Here is a 20,356-nt window from a genome sequence, read left to right on the forward strand (position 1 = left end):
CTAATTTTCCAAGGTGGAAACTTATAAATGATATTAGGTCTTTCTTTTCTAATTTATGCATTCATTAAGTCATTTATGCCTTAGGTTGCAATTTTTTGAATTTCTGCAATCAGGCCTTGGCAATGATCTTGTGCAGTAGGGTATGAACTCTTACATGCTTAGCGTTCCAATAATGGAACACTAGACATAAATTTAATAAATTTCCCTCAAAAGCACTGCTTTTGCCATGTCCCACAAATTTGGTACATTTTGTTTTCATTTAGTTCAAAATATTTTAAAGTGTCTCAAGATTTCTTTGTAAACCCATGTGTTATTTAGAAATGTTGTTTAATCCCCAAGTATTTTGGGATTTTTGCAGCTATCTTTCTGTTGATTTCTTAATTCAGTTGCAGCCTGAGAGCAGACATTATATGACTTCTATTTTAAATTTGTTATGGCATGTTTTATGGCCCAGAATGTGGTCTATCTTGGTGAACATTCCACGTAAGCTTGTGAAGACTGTGTATTCTGTTGTTGTTTGATGAAGTAGTCTTTTGTTCATTATATCCGGTTAATTAATGATTTGTTGAGTTCAACTATGCTTACTGACTTTCTGCCTGCTGGATCTGACCATTTCTGGTACAGCAGTGTTGAAGTCTCTATATTAGTGGAGTCTTCTTTTTTTCCTTTCATTTCTATCAGTTTTTGCCTCACATATTTTGATACTTTGTTGTTAGGTACATAAACATTAGGTATTGTTATGTCTTCTTAGAGAATTGACCCCTTTGTCATTATGTAATGCTCCTCTTTGTCACTGATGACTTTCCTTGCTCTCAATTTTGCAGTATCTGAAATTAATACAGCTACTCTCACTTTCTTTTATTAGTGTTAGCATGGTATAACTTCCTCCATATTTTTACTTTTAATCTATATGTGTCTTTACATTTGAGGTGGATTTCTTACAGACAACTTATACTTGGGTCTTGTTTTGTTATCCACACTGATGTTTTAATTGGTACATTTAAACTATTGATGTTCAAAGTAAGACAAGTCATCAATAGCTTCTAAGAAACTGTCACTTTTTTTCTTTTTTCTTTTTTTTTTTTTAAGTTCAGGGGGACTTGTGCAGGATGCACAGGTTTGTTACACAGATAAACATGTGCCATGGTGATTTGCTGCGCTGATCATTCTGTCACCCAGGTATTAAGGCCAGCATCCATTAGCTGTTTTTCCTGATGCTCTCCCTCACCCCACCCAACCCTCTGACAGTTCCCAGTGTGGGTTTTTCCCCTCCATGTGCTTGTGTGTTCTCATCATTCAGCTCCCACTTATAAGTGAGAACATAGAGTATTTGGTTTTCTGTCCTCGTGTTAGTTTGCTGAGGATAATGGCCTCCAGCTCCATCCATGTCCCTGCAAAGGACATGATCTTGTTCCTTTTTATGGCTGATAGTGTTGCATGGTGTATATGTACCTCATTTTCTTTATCCAGTCTATCATTGATGGGCATTTAGGTTGATTCCATGTCTTTGCTATTGCGAATAGTGCTGCAGTGAACATATGTGTGCATATTATAATAGAATGATTTATATTCCTTTGGGTATATTCAGTAATTGATTGGTGGGTCAAATGGTATTTCCACCTCTAGATATTTGAGGAATCATCACACTGTCTTCCACAATGGTTGAACTAACTTACACTCCCACCAATAGTGTAAAAGCATTCCTTTTTCTCCACATCTCGCCAGAATATACTTCATAAGGACTTGTTGAAAAGCCTGTGGTTAAAGTCTTTCTTACAGCTTTTGTTACAGATATCTCAAACTGAGGGTACAATTATAATGTGGAATTAGTGCTTGAGTAAATGTAAGTAATTTCAGTTATAGTCTCTGTATTAGTCCATTCTCACACTGCTATAAAGAAATACCCAAGACTAGGTAATTTATAAAGGATAGAGGTTTAATTGACTCACAGTTCTGCAAGGCTAGGAAGGCCTCAGGAAATTTGCAATAATGGCAGAAGGAGAAGCAGAAGCAACTACCTTTTTCACAAGGTGAGGCGACAGGAGAGAGAGAATGCAAATGGGGAAGAGCCGCTTATAAAACCATCAGATCTCATGAGAACTCACTATCATGGGAACAGCATGGGGAAACTGCCTCCATATCCAATCGCCTCCCACCAGGTTCCTCCCTCAACACATGGGGATTACAATTTGAGATTAGGTTTAGGTGGGGACACAGACCCTAACCATATCAGTCTGATAACAGTTTTCCGCCCCCCTCAAGAATCTCCATTTTTATGGTGAGCAAGTGTGAGACTTTCAGATTACAAGGTTGAAAGAGATCATAATTTTTTTTTATCATATATAAATAAGAACCAGCTAAGTAATAAGGATAATGGAAAACTTGATTCTGAGTTTTGACCTTTTACTTCCTTAGACACATTGTTTTCAGTTTTCTTTATATTCTTAGTACTTTGATAGCCATGTTTAAAGTTTTTAATTTTTTTACAAAATCAGTGTGTACTTTGTTATTTTTAAAGAATAGTTTATTTGAAAACAGCATGGGATTTTTGCCTCTCAAACAAGGACAGGTGAAAATTGGGAGTTCTGTAGGAGAGCAGAAGTGGAGAAGCTTTTGTGTTCTTGCCCTTTCCCTTCTCTTTAACTGATTATCCCTATCTAGGTTTGTATCTCGAAATTCAGATCAATAGGTGGGATTACAATTGAAAAGTTATTAATGAATACAAGGGTGGTGGTATAAGAGTTTACCTTAGGCAAGTTGTATGGAAGACAGTAATAGATAATTTTGTCCATAAAACTTTTCCTATTTTGATTATGTAATCTCAATATTCATAATAATTTGTTAAGTATACATCAGGGGAACTGTTTCTGTCATCTAGAATGACCATCTATTTAATAAAGCCATGAAACAATTAGAGAACTTTCAGAAAACAAATGGGCATAATGCTGTGTTGCAAAAACATGTCCTGCCTGGTTCACCCTGTCCATTTTTAGATTGTTCTGGATGATAGTGAAATGCAGAAGTGTTTGCCACACAGGTGCAGTGTTTTGCAGCTATTGGAAACATTCCCCCTCACCCACAGCCCCTTTGCTTTCTTCACATAAAATTATGCTGTGCTTAAACCATTAATGCTAGAAGGTGGGATTTGAGAATTTGAATGTCTGTTTACATAAAGATGTAATACAGAGAAATAACTGCTCATTCAGGCATCTGAATGTAACTGCCTAGATGACTTTATTAAAACTGTCCTTAAGGTCACACTAGCCTTAAGGTCATGGAGTTTTAGATACAAGAGACTGCCTTTAAAACTCTTGTCTGTAGAATTGCTGCCCTCCAGGACTGAACTGTCTTTGAGGACAGGGCTTATATATATTTATTTTTAAATCTCCTGGAACTAGCATAATACCTGGACATAGTAGGCACTTTATATGTTTGCGAATATTTTATGTTGCAAGATGAAGCCAAATGAAAATATCGTTTAGTATGGTACTAAATCAGAAATTATAATTTTTTTAAACTGATGCCATGTGGTATACTCTGTAGTAGTCATGAACAGAATGCCATGGCCTGAGAGAGAAGGGGGGAGTGAATAATTCTGTCCATGGAAATCACGGGATACTTTATATTTTTACGTATCACAGAAAATACTTCCCTAGACTACAATTGGAGAATTTGTTTTGAAGAGAATTTTTTTCCTTATCTAAGAGAAAATAATGTATTTTCCAACAGCAGTGTTTTCCCCCCATATCCCTATTTTTGTCATTTTTGATGCATTATATAATAACCAAATTAATGATTCAAAACTGGAAAGTTTTAGAGCATGCTTTCTTTATATAAAACCAATGTTTTGTTTTCTGTAGTTATTCCTATGATGAGAGTTATGTATGCTTTGGAGTCAGACATAAATAGGTTTGAATCTCATATTTTTTAATCCCAACTTACTAAATTGTTTACCTCAAGGAAGCAACTTAACCTCAACATGTCTCAATATTTCTGTCTGCAAAAATGGGGCTAATATCTACTCTAAACGGTAGTGTTATGAGGATGAAATGAGGTACCTCTTGAGTACATGGCAGCAGCATTATTCCTGGCGCGTATTAGGAACTCAGTAAACATAATTTCCTTTTTATTCAACAGAGAGGGTTGTAGTGATCAAGACTATAGTACTTTTTCTGGCATTGATGAAGCTGCTATTCTAGGAGACTATAGTATGCCCTCAAGTTTCTATTTGTTCAGCATGTGCATAGTACCCACTATCTGCAAAGGCATTGAGATACGTGGCAATATTGTAGTCTTGTTGGGGCTGGGGGTGAGGAGTAGAACACCAAATATTGAAATCATGATAAAAGGTAGTAAATTACTGAGATTCTGAGAAGGGGGATTCTGAGAAGGAGATGAACTGCAGTGATTAGGCATCCTTCATGGTGGTAGCATAGCTGCGAACTGAACCTTCAAGGCAGAATGGAGAAGAAAAACATTCAGGCTTAAAGAAGACCAGAAAGATCAAATGCTCAGTCTTCTGAGAGAATATTTTTGTGTGTTGTAATTGGCAGTGGTTCCATGTATACAGAATAAAAAATTGTCATATTAGACTGAAGCTGGCTGTGTTGATCCAAAGAAAGCGTAGGAAAGCATCCTGAATGTACCATTGCCTGTTTTCCTGAGTCATAAATAGCATATCCTTTATTCTCCAAATGCTTAGGACTCTTAAACTAGCAAAGCATATACTTTGAAGTTTATAAACGTATAGATGTGTTCGCAAGTTTTTCCTTTTTATCTGAGAATTCATAACAGATGATAAATTTTATTTCTATGTAAGAGAATGGAAAACAGTTTACATTTGAGAAAAGATGAGTAAAACTAGTAACATTTTTGGAATTGGTGGGGGTAGAGGAAGGGAGGGATTTGGAGGAGAAGCATTGTGTGTCTTATAAGAAGTTATCACAAGATAAGAATTTGTTCCTTGCAACAAAGTGTGATTAGGAACCATTGGAAAATTTTGAGGGTTCTAATGAAACATTTAAGGAATTTGATTTTTACAGTTAGTAGGATAGTTTAAAGGGAAAAGAAGTCAAAATATTAAGGACATTTACAAAGAAAAGCTTGGTATATTTGAGGCTTGAAATAATCTGAACTAAAGTATTGAAGAAGAAATGTCCAAAAAAGCAATAGTGAGAGGCTGTTGGGAGTGTAAGGTTAAAGGAGGACAACAGATCAAAAATGGCTTCAAGGCTCTGCCTTTAGGGGATGGAAGAGTAAATTTTGAAGTACCATCTTGGCATTATCATTGCTCTAGGATAAGGGATAAGAGCTGTAATTCACTCTCAGGTCCCTCCCTAGTTTTCTAGTGACTGAATAAAGAATGAAGTGGCAAATTTTTGTTGTGGGATGCTTTTGAAACAAGGTTTCTTCTCTTCAGTTACCTAATTGGGAGAGGGTGTTATATATTTTCACTAGGGGTAACAGTATGTGTTGTTTCCATTAAAAGACTAGGTAATTTGGATGTGATAGAAGATATTGGTGTGTCTTTAGAAATACTGAAATGATTTGGGGAAAGAAAAAAATGTATAAAGATACTTTGAAAACTTTGAGGGCTTTTAATTTGTTAGAGTTGCTGTTTTTGGATGGTGTTTTCTTGTAAAAACTTAACCCCAAGGATATGTTTTACTTCTGCTGTTGTTAATAGGTCTCTGTTCATTTAATAGGTGGCGATTATCATGAGCATTTGGGGAAAAAAATTTTAACAGAAGTTTTGTTGGGCGGAAAGTATACTCTTGGCTTTTTTAGGTATGTTATACTCCAGGTATTTTAGACTACAAGGCAAGAGGCAGAAATCTAGAAGGATACTAGGGGCAGAGCAATATTTTCAGCAAAATTGTTTTCCCTCTCTTCAGCTTTCTCTGTTACCCTATCCCTCTCCCTTTTTAGTAGCTCAGAACATACCCTCCTCCAGCTTCCTGCAAAATTGAAAACTTTTGCTTCAGTGTTAACACACAAAGTGAAATAAAGAAGAGTGCCTAGATAGCACAACCAGCATTTTTCAAGCACTAACTATATATCTAGTACTATGCTTGGTTCTGGGCATGCACATGTGTATGACACACGCTCCCTGTCTTGAGAAGCCCACAGTAGAGCAGTCTGGTGAACATTCATAATTTACAGTTATGCTTTTATGGAGCTACTCACAGAGCTGATTTTCCATTTGATAGTCTCGACAAAAAGTAAGTTTGTATATAATCAAAGAAGCAATACTAGCATAGCTTTTCTTCATAGACATTAAAACTTGTTTTTGGAACTGCACACTTACATTTTTAAGAATTGTTCTTATAAAGAGCAAATAAAACACCTTTTACACTCTGTGTTGTTTGGCTAATTTATTGTCATTTGTTTGGCCAAATGACAAGGCATTTTTTTTGGTAGTATGTTGAGCTAGATATAGCTGTTCAATGTTTATATTGAAAAATTAATATTATTAAAAAGGATATCTTTTTAGTCCATGTGTTCTGATCCTTAACATTTTATTTAATCTTGAAGCTATTCTTCTCCCTATTCCCCTTTTGAGTACTTTTGATTTTCTGTAATATCTTTCAAAACTTTTTCTTTCCCAACATTAAAACCCTTTTGATGTATAGAGAAATGTTGTTTAAAAATCCATTAGCAAAATCCCTTATGATGATAACAGGATACATTTTTTTTTTTTTCCTTGCTCTTTTATTGTACCTTGTTAAGCTGGTCTCACATGAAGTTTCTTAGAATCAGGCAGTTCCTGGTTCCTATGGGACTTCCTGTTTTCTCAAATAAAAATAGAAAAGCATCTCAGAAAGGAAACCTGGTCAGTGTGAACTACTTTGTAAGATCAGTTAGTCTTAGTTAGTCTTAGTTGTGACCAGGATTATACAGATGTATAGTCTATATAAAATATTAAAGTTTATAGGTATCTGAAAGCTTTGAATATTTTCATATGTAATATCAAAATAAACAAAATGATAAGAAGACTCTGAATAAAAACCCCGAGAGGTGTGCTACATATTCAGCCATAAACATTTTTCTATCTTAATTTAGAGGTGAAGGAGGGGCATAGGGGTTGGATGGAAAGTGGTAAATCCTTTCCTTATTATGTAATATTTTATTGGAAATTTGGAATTGTTTAATACTGAGCCTTAATTCTTAGTTACTTTGATCGGTATTTTTTTTTCTTGCCGCTTTTTCAGATGTTGGCAAGGATTAGGAAGGTGGATTTAAAAAATATCATTAGAAGTCAGAATTCTAAATGAATTATTCAGTTTTAAAGCATCTTGTAGATTTCTTTCAGTAGTTAACTGCTTCTTAGTCTTTATTTTGAAGAGAAATCAAGTTAAGGTAGAAACAAATGATTTGGTCATTAGCAGTAATAATAATGGATAGTGTGTATTGAGTGCATATTAAGTGCTTGACACTGTGTCAAACATTTTATCTTATTCATCTCATTTAATCCTGACAACAACTGTATAAGGTAGGTATCATTGTTATCCATACTCCTTTAAAGAAGAAACTACAATTTAGAGTAGCTAATTAGATGTTAGTTCAGAGACATTACTAATAAGTGGTAGAGGTGGAGCTGGGACTTGAACTCAGCTTCTGTGACACCAGAGCACCTGATCTCAATGATTGTGAGGAAAACCACTGAAAAATTACTTCCCTAACCTTTATTATCACCAGTTTGTTTACATTTGGTTTACATATTTATATCCAGTTTTAGCAAAGTACATGCTGGCATTTCAGAGAGTTTGTTTGGGGGATTGTAATTCTTAAGTGATGCTAATACTTCTCTTTTTTTCCTTCCTTGATAGTAGAAAACCCCTTTGGTGAAACATTTGGAAAGATACAAGTAAGTAAACGATCGTAATACTGATAATTTCGTGTCATGTTTTATATGATAAAAGCATGAGAATGACTATCAACTAAAAAAAGTAATTTTAAAGTTATTTTCGTCTTAAACAATAGGTTTTATCAACTAAAAAAATAGTAATTTTAAGGTTATTTTAGTCTAAAACAATAGGCTTTCTTATTCTGAGTATTCCCTAACTGTCGTATAATTAAATCTGACACAGATTTTCTCTTAAGAGCTGAACTGTTTATCACTTTACTGTAAAAGACTACTGCCAAGTAAAATGGGAGTGGCATATCATCAGTAGATCTCTTACACTTAAAAGTATGCCTGTTGCCTGTAGTTGTTGGATGCCTTAGCAGTTTTTGTCCGTTTTGCCCTCATTTTACCTCTTTGGATCTTCTGCATATTGGCATGCCTATTCGACCATCAAAAGGACTTAGAAAGGAAGCATATCCTTCAGGCTATTTCTTTAATTTTTTAAAGAGTGCTATAATACTAATTTTAACCTAAATTTTACTTATATAAAAATATTTTTCACTTACCCATCATTACAGGGACTTCAGAGATTAAGATGTTTAAGCATGTAATTCGTTGTTAATTTTTTATTATAGGAACTGTTATATAGACCTGTATAGAAAACATTATTTGTTGTACTGAAGGATGTGTAATAATGTGTAATCACATCCATAGAATATTACTTTCTATTGTTAAAGTGGAACTCTGAAATGATTAGTAATATTCTATTGCAGTGATAATTGTTTAAAACAAAGTTGGCTTTTTCAATTGCATTATTAAGTATAACACTGCTACAGTGTCATAATTTAAATTTGGTACAGTATACTTACTGAAGACTATTTTCTTCTGTTTAATTTTCCCCAAGGAAGAAACTGAAGTTCTGAACTTCTGAATAATAGTAATAATTATAATGAAGATAGTGGCTGTTTACTTATATTAAATGCTCATTCTGTACAGGGCCCCTTGCCAAGTTGTATTAGTCTGTTCTCACGCTGCTAATAAAGACATACCGAGACTGGGTAATTTATAAAGGAAAGAGGTTTAATTGACTCACAGTTCTGCTGGGGAGGCCTCACAATCGTGGCGGAAGGTGAAAGTCACGTCTTACCTGGTGGCAGGCAACAGAATATATGCAGGACAACTCCACTTCATAAAACCATCAGATCACATGAGACTTATTCACTATTCATCACGAGAATAGCATGGGGAAAAAAATCCACCCCATGCATGATTCAGTTACCTCCCACCACTGCCTCCCACAACATGTGGGGATTATTACAATTCAAGGTAAGATTTGGGTGGAGACACAGAGCCAAACCATATCACAAGTGTTAAAATTCATTATTATTTAATCAAAGGCATAATGCAAACAGTTAAAAATATCCTTGAAGAGGCCGGGCGCAGTGGCTCACGCCTGTAATCCTAGCACTTTGGGAGGCCGAGGCAGGCGGATCGTGAGGTCAGGAGATCGAGACCATCCTGGCTAACACAGTGAAACCCCGTTTCTATTAAAAGTACAAAAAATGAGCCGGACATGGTGGCAGGTGCCTGTAGTCCCAGCTACTTGGGAGGCTGAGGCAGGAGAATGGCCTGAACCCGGGAGGCGAAGCTTGCAGTGAGCCGAGATTGTGCCACTGTACTCCAGCCTGGGCTACAGAGCGAGACTCCATCTAAAAAAAAAAAAAAAAAAATCCTTGAAGAGAAAATTGGCTGAGGATTGAGGAGGGAAATATTTAATGGTGACAATATATGAGAAAATTGGATAGAGTCACCCTATAGATTTTTCTCCCTCCAAAATGAAAAACAATAATCTGGGCCTTACTAAAACACAATTAGAAGGTAGCTAATTCAAATTACAAAATTGCCTTTATTTAATGAAAGATTATTTGAAAGCTTATTTTATGTATTTACTTGTGGAACTTTAAGTAGTTTGCAGAATTATTAGGGAAGCCAGTAGTTAGACATTAAGCTGAAATATTAGGAGACAATCTGAAAAGCAGTCAAAATGGAAGAACAGCGTAATCAAACTGTAAACCAGTAAGTAAGTTTAAAAGTTGATTTCTATGCTTTTCAGATTTACTGCTAGTTTAGTGTACTTATACTAAAGATAATTGAACCAAAGCCTTTCTGTTTCTTTCTCAAAATGTATTCATTCACTTAATAGCATATATCATCATGCCACTGCACTCTGCTACAGCCTGAGTGACAGAGCAAGACTGTAAAGATAGATAGACAGATAAAGTAAATAGTATATCTCATAAACACCTACTTAGATTATAATTTAGTTGGTCATTTGGATAGCAGTTGAGGCCCTTCTAGTATATAGATGGTCATTTAAACTCTGTTTGTTTGTTTATTTTTTTTGAGACAAGGTCTCATTTTTATCACCCAGACTAGAGTGCAGTGGCATGATCACGACTCACTGCAGCCTCAACCTCCTGGGCTCAAGTTATCCTCCCACCTCAGTCTCCTGAGGAGCTGGGACTACAGGTGCATACCACCACACCCAGCTAAATTTTGTATTTTTTTGTAGAGATGGGGTTTTGCCACATTGCCCAGGCTGGTCTCAAATTCCTGAGCTCAAGCAATTCTCCTGGCTCAGCCTCCCAAACTGTTGGGATTTCAGGTGTGAGCCACTGCACCCGGCCTTAAATAAATTTTCATTGGAAAGATAATTCTTGTAAAAGCTAGTTTATTCCCAGGTCCCTCTTATGTTTATTAAAGATGTAATCAGAGGACAGATGACAAATGTTTAAATTTTGTTTTGTTTTTGTAAGGGGAGTGAGGAAGGGTATGATAGGACATATAAAACAAAAAGAAAATAAGTCTCTTCCAGATGAGAGGAAAAGAAACACAAAACTTTCCATTGCTTTAATCCTAAAACTTAACTAGATTCACCTTGGTTTTATGTGTCACATCCATAAGCTACACTGTCATTGGAACACCTAGTCATCCTGTTATGTTGAAGATATTTATTAAAAATGATTTTGTGGTTTAATGTATCACAAATGCTTAGGTTTCAGAATCCTGTTTCAGCCCCTGCTCTTAGTTTTTTTTGAGACACAGTCTCGCTCTGTCACCAGGCTGGAGTACAGTGGCATGATCTCCGCTCACTGCAACCTCTGCCTCCCGGGTTCAAGTGATTCTCCTGCCTCAGCCTCCCGAGTAGCTGGGACTACAGGCACATGCCACCACACTCAGCTCATGATCCACCCTCCTTGGCCTCCCAAAGTGCTGGGATTACAGGCGTGAGCCACCACACCCAGCCTACTGTTACTTTTTGATGTCTAATTTTTGCAGTTTGAATTTTTGATCTTATGTGAAGATAAGGACTGGCTTGATTCAGAATCTGATTAAGATAAAATTGAGGCAAAAAATATGTATCTGTAGGAAGGCAAGTAGTAAACTGAATGAATAAGTAACTTATCTCAGTCAACCATCTGACATAAAACCAGGTATTCTGGTGGTAGGATCTTGGTTCTTTTGTTGAGTTTTCCTCTTAGTATAACCGATTATAGCTGCAATGACAAAAGCATGCCACCCATAGTGTGCAAACATGTTCTCTTCTGTCCCTGCACATACACCACAAAATAAATGGGTGAGGTTGCATGTTATTAGACATATAAATGTTACTTTTCCAGTCTTTTATATCTTGCTTTAATTTGCTCTATGTTCTATTCATCCAGTAAATCTGTTTTGTTGGAAACTTCAGGAAGAAAGAAAGTAATAAAGAGAGAGCCCCCTGATAAATCATGGACTTATTTTAGGTAGTGCAATAAGCTATTACCCACTCCCCACCCTACCCTCCATCATTTATGTCGATCACTCCTGATCGTAATTGCTCTTAAATTGGAGGTCTTGTTGCTTTAGACTACTTGGCAGGTACTTAGGCTGTACCATTGCAATAATTCTCTATCTGGACTCTTTTCATACAATTATTTCTGCTTCCGGGCCAGCCTATACATTCTAGATTCTGGCCCGGGTAGTATTCCTGATGTACAAGTCTGTTTTACTCTCCTGCTAAATTTTCAGAATGAAGTCAAACTCTCTGTGTTGCTATCCAAGGCTGTCTGGTAGTTAATACTAAACAACTTTTCTAGTAGTTTGCAGAATCAAACAAGGCTACTGGTTATGTAATAAATATAACCAATGCTTTCATGCCTTCATGCCCTTGCTCAGGGTCTTTCCCATTGCCTAGAATGCTGATCTGTTATTTTTTCCTTTTAAACCAAACTCAAATATTCTGTTCCATAAATTCTCTTCCCTCCTTCCCTCCTTCTTCTGTAAATACAGAAGGAGGGAAGAGAATCTTCTGTATTACTCTGCAGTTGTTGTATAACATTTAATATGTTTTTTGCCCTTGAGTACAGGAACCATCTTGTTCACTGGGTCTCTCGCTTTGCTGAGAGAACAGTTCTTAACTCCTAGTAGATGTTTATTTAATGTTTGTTTCATTTTAACGGTTCATAAGTTTATACAGGGGCACCTTGGGAGCCTAGGAGAGGACTGAGTATCAGTCAACGTGCCAGTACTCATTCCCTTAGTTTTATGTGGTTGAGTTAGACTAAAACAAGACATGAAGGGCAGCCTTGATGAAGAAAACAGTCTCATATGAACAGTTTACATAAGAATACACTGTGTAGAGGGGGATTGGGAACATTGCTTTGGTGATTGATGGAGTTTATTGTCTGTGAGACCTTTTTTAGCACTAACCTTATGCCAATTTTTAAATCATTCTCCAGAAAGTGAAATATTTAGAGTAATAATTTAGAGTCTTAGATTAAGGTTTCTTAAAAATATGGTGCCCATTACTTAAATGTGAATTTGTCTTTCAGATTATGTGGCTTCTGTGATTTTAAATGTACTGTTTTTCTTTTTGATTAAGAATTATTTGGTGTTTTTTTTTCTTGTAATTGGGTATTTCATAATAACTTCTCTTAATTTTAGGAAAGTGAAAAAAAACTTATGATGAACACGTTATATAAGCTTCATGATCGATTGGCACAGCTTGCAGGTAATTGTTTTAACTTTTATAGTTGCTAAAAATGTTTTGAAAAATGTATGTAACATGTTATTAGTAGAAAATTTTTTTCCAAGTCCAGTGTTATATTTGAGAAATATTTTTCTTCAGAAGTTTTCATTACCTATACAGAGTGATTTTTGATTTTTATATATGTATTTAATCAAGGCTTTTTTCCTGCCTGCCATCTGTGTTAGAGGTAATATATATATATATATAATATAGTTATAAAGTTGATCAAATTTCTTTATTGCATTAATGGTAACAAAAAATCCGGAAAGCTTAAGTATCAGAGGAATTAGGTAAGCAATGAATTGACTAAAATCTTGGATTAAATATACAAATGCAGATTTTCTTTTGTTGGTTATATACGTATCATTCTGTTTGATAAAGTAAATTTATTCTCCTGTAATTTTCTCTCCTGATTAATTGCATTTTCCTCGTATTCTGCTCTTAGTAATTCTTTGAGAGCTCTAAGGTAGTCAACTTGTCTGAAATGGGAATAATTTATTATAGATGAATTGGTATCAAGTTTAGCACATGTAAACTGCAGTAGCAGCTTATCTATTACTTTTTTTAGTTTTTTGTTTTTTGTTTTTTTTTTTACATATAATCTGAAAGAAGAAACTTGGATTCTTGTAAGCAGTCATAAGAAAAGAAAAATGCAGTTTTCAAACTTTTCTATGTAGCAGATCTTTTGTGTAAACCAGATTATTGGTAGCAGCCTATAGGTAAATATGGAACTTCTCTGGTTGAATGAAGGTATTTAGGATCCTGACAGTTTCCCATCCTCTTATCTATCTTTGTTTTGTCCATTGGGTTCTTAATTCTGGTCAATTTTTTAAGCTTTTAATTCTGTATTATGTCGCTAAAAGCCTTCTTTGCTTTGATTGTCATTCACACACTTCAAGCTAATGACATTTATTTGGTATGCTGTAGCACCCAGAGATAGGTTAAGTATATGCTAGTTATGCTAGCTAGGGATATTGCTAACACAAGCTTCTACAGCTATCTCTGTAGCATTGTTTTATCAAGTATGGTTCATGGCCAGCTAAATCAGCATAATCTGATGTGCTTTTAAAGATACAGATTCCTTCCCCTTGAGTAAGGGTCAGCAAGCTTTTTTTCTGTGAAGGGTCAGATACTGGATATTTTAGGCTTTGTAGGTTAGTTTGCCTCTGTCACAACCACTCAGTTACGTTATACCATGAAAGCAGCCATAAATACTACATAAGTGAATGAGCTTGGCTGTATTCCAATAAAACTTCATTTATAAAAACAAGAGTAGGCCAGATTTGACCCATGGGCTGTAATTTGCAGACCTCTGCTCTAAATCTATGGGATCTAAATCTCTGAGGATGCACTAATAAACTTTCAGGACTTGTTCATCTAATAGGTACTTCTCCCCTTTTTATAGCTACTGACATTAAAATGATTACTTGAACAAAACTGAAATGAGAACATGGCTACTTTTATTTTAGAAACATTTGGGAAGGATTTTACTTTAATTATTCTACTTTCATGTCAACAAAAGCTTTTTAACTACTTGAAAGACACAGGGAAGGGAAAACATGACAATTGGAGTTCAATAGGAGGATAATTTATTTCTAATAACCACTTATAGTCTAAAGAAAAAGCCCTGAATTCGCTTCTTATCAACAATTAAAAGAAAAGATAAATGTAGTTTTCCAAAGATTTATATGTAGCACATCCCTTTGTAGAAACCAGATCATAGGTGGAAACTTGTACCTGATTTCCCTGTTGGTCTGTTATAACAATTTTTTTTTTCAACATTTTTTTGAGACAGGATCTTTTCTGTCACTCAGGCTGGAGTGAAGTAGGGTGATCACAGCTCACTGCAGCTTCAAATTCATGGAGTCAAGCTGTCTTCTCGCCTCTGCTTCCCGAATAATTGGGACTACAGATGCACACTACCACACCTGGTTATGTTATAACAGTTTTTAAGGCATGCACACCCCTTGCTAAAGATAGGATTAGTTATACTCTGAAAATGCACATACTTTAATTCATTAATAAATTCAAACTTATTTGAACCCTTAAATGATTAGCTTTAAGAATAGATGTGTAAGTTAAGTTAGCACAATGAATTTGCTGAATTTTTTCCTTTTTAGGAATAAGACATATTTCTGGAGGGCATCTTGTGTGCCAAGATCTGTGGATAGGCATCAGTGTGACATAGTTCCTATACCAGCTTACAATTTAGTTGGGAATATAATAGGAAGATATGTTCTTGTTTGGACTGAAATGCATTTAAAAGTTGTGGTTAATGTAAGGGTAGTTATTTGTTTATATTCTTACTGGAATTTCTTTGTTTATATTCTTACTGGAATTTCTTCTAGAAAGTATAAATAATATTGTTCATGTTCTTTCTTTACTGATTATAATAATATAACCTGTAATTGTATAATATATAAAATATTTGAATTAATTATGTTTGTTTTCTTCTGTTTAAGAGAGTACTGAGTCAAAATTAATAATATGCTAATCTTTCCAGGAGATCATGAATGTGGCAGTTCTAGTCAAAGAACGCTTTCTGTTCAAGAGGCAGCTGCGTATTTAAAAGTAAGCAGTGAAATTAGAATTTTAATAGCTATATTTTAAAAAATTATATACATCATTGCTACTTGTAAGAATCATATATTTGATTATTTTAATTGTACTGTTAAAAACTTGGGCCTGCTGTTTGGTATAATATGAGCAGTTACGAGAAAGTAAAATTGTTCAACCTTTTTTTTTTTTTTCCTTTTGTGAGACAGAGTTTCGCTCTTGTTCCCCAGGCTGGAGTGCAATGGCTGATCTCGATTCACTGCACTGTTCGCAACCCGGGTTTAAGCGATTCTCCTGCCTTAGCCTCGCGAGTAGCTGGGATTACAGGCACCCACCACCTCGCCCAGCTAATGTTTTTTGTATTTTTAGTAGAGATGGAGTTTCACTATGTTGGCCAGGCTGGTCTCAAACTCCTGGCCTCAAGTGATCCGCATGCCTTGGCCTCCCACAGTGCTGGGATTACAGGCGTGAGCCACCTGTTCAATTTTTTTTAGTTTGTTTTAGAACATTCTCTATGAGAGAATGCATATTAATTTGGAAAGGGTACAAAGAAACATTGGTCAGAGGGAAATTGAGATAGGTGAGTAGTAGCATGTAAGAGAGCAGGTAAACATCTAACCATTTATTTAAAATCTTCTGTCCCAGATCAGTTTCTTCTCAGAATACTAAGAGAACTTACCGTTGAATTTTCTAAACTACTGTAAATAATTTCTGGAAAATCTTAATGAAAGGAAAGGTAGCAGAAGATTAAAGATGGATAAATGTCATTCTGATTTCTCAGAAGTGGAAAGTGGCATTTGAAAACCATACAGGAAAGCTTGTTGTCGGTCCATTTCCATAAAGATAATTTCATAAAGATCTGAGTTCTTGCAAATGGAAACGTTGATCCCTGGAAGGTGGCTGGCATATGAATGTGGACAAGTCATGCCATACAAATTTCATGCCTCCCATCCCCTTGTTAAAATTGTGGTAAAAAATACATAACGTGAAATCTGTTAACATATTTTTAAGTATACCGTACAACTATATGTGCATTCTTATACGGCAAATCTCTAGAACTTCTTCATCTTGTATGACTGAAACTCTATACCCATTGCACAGCAGGTCCCCATTTTCCTCAGCTCCACATCCCTGGCAACCACCATTTTACTTTCTCCCTCCATCAGTGTGATTAACAGATACCTCATATAAGTTGAATCCTGCAATTTTTGTCCTGTGACTGGCTTGTTTCACCTAGCATAATATCTTCAAGTTTCATCCATATTGTAACATGACAATATTTCCTTCATTTTTAAAGGCTGAGTAGCATTTCATTGTATGTATACACATATTTTCTTTATCCAGTCATGTTGATGGGCTTTTAGATTGTTTCCACCTCTTGGCTATTGTGAATAATTCATCAATGAACATGGCAATGCAAATACTTCTTTGAGACTCTACTTTAAATTCTGTTAGACAAATACCTAGAAGTGGGATTGATAGATAATATGGTAGTTCAACTTTTTATTTTTTGAGGAACCTCCGTACTGTTTTCATACTGACTGTACCATTTTACATTCTTTCCAATAGTATAGTAGGATTCCAGTTTCTCCACATCCTTAACACTTATTTGCCTTATAGCTCACTGTGTTTTTTATTTGTGTTTCCCTGATGATTACTGATGTTGAGCATCTTTTCATATACCATTTATATACATATACATTTGTGTGTATATATAGCATGTATACAGCATATATATAATACCCTATCTGTTGGCCATTTGTATATCTTCTTTGGAGAAGTGCTATTCAAGTTCTTTGCTGATTTTTAAATTGGGCTATTTATTTTGTTATTGAATTGTGGGGGTTTCTTATGCATTTTGCATATTAACCCCTTGTCAGATATATGGTTTGCAAATATTTTCTCCCATTCTGTAGGTTACTTTTTCACTGTATTCACTGTTTTTTTTTTTTATTGCACATATGCTTTTTAGTTTGATGTAGTCCCACTTTTCTATTTTTTGCTTTTGTTGCCTATGCTTTTGGTGTCATGTCCAAGAAATTATTGCCCATATCGACATCAAGAAGCTTTTCTTCTATGTTTTCTTCAAGAAGTTTTAGAGTTTCAGGTCTTACATTTAAGTCTTTAATCCATTTGGAGTTGATTTTTGTGTATGATATAAGATAAAGGTCCAGTTTGATTCTATTGCATGTGGAAATCCAGTTTTCCTAGCACCATTTATTGAAGAGATTGTCATTTCTCCATGTGTAGTCCGGCACCCTTGTAGAAGATTGTTGGATCATACATCAGTGGCTTTATTTCTGGTTCTCTATTTTGTTCCACTGGTCCATTTATGTCTGTTTTTATGCTAATACTATACTGTTTTGATTACTGTAGTTTTGTCATATATTTTAAAGTCAGTGTGAGGCCTTTGTGGTTCCATATGGATATTAGGATTATGTCTTCTATTTCTGCAAAAAATACTATTGGGATTTTGTATTGCTGTATTGCTTTCAGTGATATAGTAATTTGAGTAATATTAAGTCTTCCAGTTCACGAACATGAGATATCTTTCTATTTATTTGTGTCTTTTATTTCATTCAGCTTTTTTTTTGTAGTTTTCAGTGTGTAAGTCTTTCACCTCCCTGGTTAAGTTTATTCCTAAGTATCTAAATCTTTCTAATGCTGTTATAAATGGGATTATTTTCTTAACCTCCTTTTCAGATTGATTGTTGTTAGTGTATAGAAATGTAACTGATTTTTGTATATTGATTTTATATCTTCCAACTTAGCTGAATTTGTTTATTCTAACAAGATTTTTTTTTAGTAGAGATAGGGGTCTTGCTATGTTGCCCAGGCTGGTCTCAAACTCCTGGGCTCAAGTTATCCTCCTGCCTTGGCCTCCCAAAGTGCTGGGATTACAAGCATGAGCCACCACACCCAGCCAAATAACAAGATTTTTTTGGTGGAATCTTTAGGGCTTTCTATGTATAAGATTATGTCACCTGCTAAGAGAGATAAATTTACTTCTTTCTGATTTGGATGTTTTTTATTTCTTTTTATCTAATTGCTTTGGCTAGGATGTCTAGTGCTACGAGAGATAGAGATGGGAAGAATAGCCACCCTGGCCTTCTTCCTGATCTTAGAGGAAAATCTCTTTTTTTTTTTTTTTGGAGACAGAGTCTCACTCTGTCGCCCAGGCTGGAGTGCAGTGGCGTGATCTCTGCTCAATACAGCCTCCACCTCCTGGGCTCAAGCAATTCACATGTCTCAGCTTCCTGAGTAGATGGGATTATGGGTGTGTGCCACCACACCTGGCTAATTTTTTTGTATTTTTAGTAGAGATGGGGTTTCACCATGTTGGCCAGGCTGGTCTCGAACTCCTGACCTCAGGTGATCCACCCACCTTGGCCTCCCAAAATGCTGGGATTATAGACGTGAGCCACCATGCCTGGCCAGGAAAATCTTTCAGTTTGTCACCATTGAGTATGATATTAGCTAAGAGTTTCCATGTATGGCCTTTAATATGTTGAGATAATTTCCTTCTGTTCCTCTTTATTGAATGGTTTTATCATGAAAGGATATTGAATTTTGTCAAATGCTTTTTCTGCATCTATTGAGAGGATCATGTGATTTTAATCCTTTGTTCTATTAATGTGGCATACTCAATTTTGATTTTTGTATGTTGAACCATCTTTGTGTCTGAGGTATACGATCCTGGTGTGTGATCCTTTTCATGTGCTTTTGAATTCAGTTTGCTAGTGTTTTTTTGAGGATTTTTGTATCTCAGGGATTTTAGTCTGTGATTTTCTTATAGTATCATTGTCTGGCTTTGGTTTCAGAGTAATGCTGGCCTCATAAAATGAGTTTGGAATTGTTTCATCCTTTTCAATTTTTCAGAAGAATTTGAATAGGATTGGCATTAATTCTTCTTTAATGAAATAGATAATAAACTCAGAAATGAATTCTGATTTTTTTCTTAGTCTAGTTAAGGGTTTGTCAATTTTGATCTTTTCAAAAATTGATTTGTTAAATTCTCTATTTAATTTATTTTTGCTCCAATCTTTATTATTTCCTCCCTTCTGCTAATCTTAGGCTTAGTATGTTCTTTTTTTAGTTCTTTGAGATGTAAAGTTAGATTTCTCATTTGAGATTTTTTTTTTTTAAACATAGGCTTACCACTGTAAACCTCTCTCGGTATTGTTTTTACTGCTTCTCATAAATTTTGTTAGGTTGTGTTTTTTATTTTTTTATTTTAATACATTTATAATTTTTCTTTTGATTTCTGCTTTGACCCAATGCTTGTTCTAGGAGAATGTTGTTTAATTTACACATATTTGCGAATTTCTCAGTTTTTCTCTGCTTTTGATTTTTAGTTTCATTTCATTGTGGTGTGAAAAGATACTTGGTATGATTTCGGTCGTCTTTAATGTGTTAAGATTTTTGTGGCCTAACATATGATCTAATTTGGAGAATGTTCCATATGCACTTGATAAGAATGTGTATTCTACTCCTGTTGGATGGAATTTTCTGTATATTTCTGTTAGATCCATTTGATCTATAATTGTTGTTCAAGTCCTCTGCTCCCTTATTGATTTTCTAATGTGGGATACATACATATTTAGAATTGTTAAATCTTCCCGATGAATTGATCCCTTTGTCATTTATATAATGAATATCCTTCCTTGTCTCATGTGATGATTTTTTTTTTTTTTTTTTTTTTGAGACAGAGTCTAGGCCTGTCACCCACATTTGAGTGAAGTGGTGAGATCATAGCTTACTGCAATCTCAAACTCCTGGGGTCAGGTGATCCTCCTGCCTCAGCCTTGCAAGTATCCAGGGCTACAGACACATGCCACCACACCCGGCTAATTTTTAAACTTTTTGTAGAGACAGGATCTCAC

The 20,356-nt window shown here is 35.2% G+C and overlaps 1 protein-coding gene across 2 annotated transcripts in view; it reads left to right on the top strand.

Moving 5' to 3' along the window:
* LEMD3 (LEM domain containing 3) overlaps window positions 1–20,356 on the top strand; it is an 80,084-nt gene that overhangs the window by 34,873 nt on the left and 24,855 nt on the right. Inside the window, exons 2-4 of one of the 2 annotated variants that reach the window (XM_024257369.3) lie at window positions 7,830–7,867; window positions 12,833–12,899; window positions 15,421–15,488. In XM_024257369.3, coding sequence (XP_024113137.2) covers window positions 7,830–7,867; window positions 12,833–12,899; window positions 15,421–15,488 — 173 coding nt within the window. The remainder of the gene's footprint in view (window positions 1–7,829; window positions 7,868–12,832; window positions 12,900–15,420; window positions 15,489–20,356) is intronic. The other variant, XM_054527356.2, reaches the window with a different exon arrangement.

The sequence above is a fragment of the Pongo abelii genome, chromosome 10 (genome assembly GCF_028885655.2).
Source record: "Pongo abelii isolate AG06213 chromosome 10, NHGRI_mPonAbe1-v2.0_pri, whole genome shotgun sequence".
NCBI classification, from domain to species: domain Eukaryota; kingdom Metazoa; phylum Chordata; class Mammalia; order Primates; family Hominidae; genus Pongo; species Pongo abelii.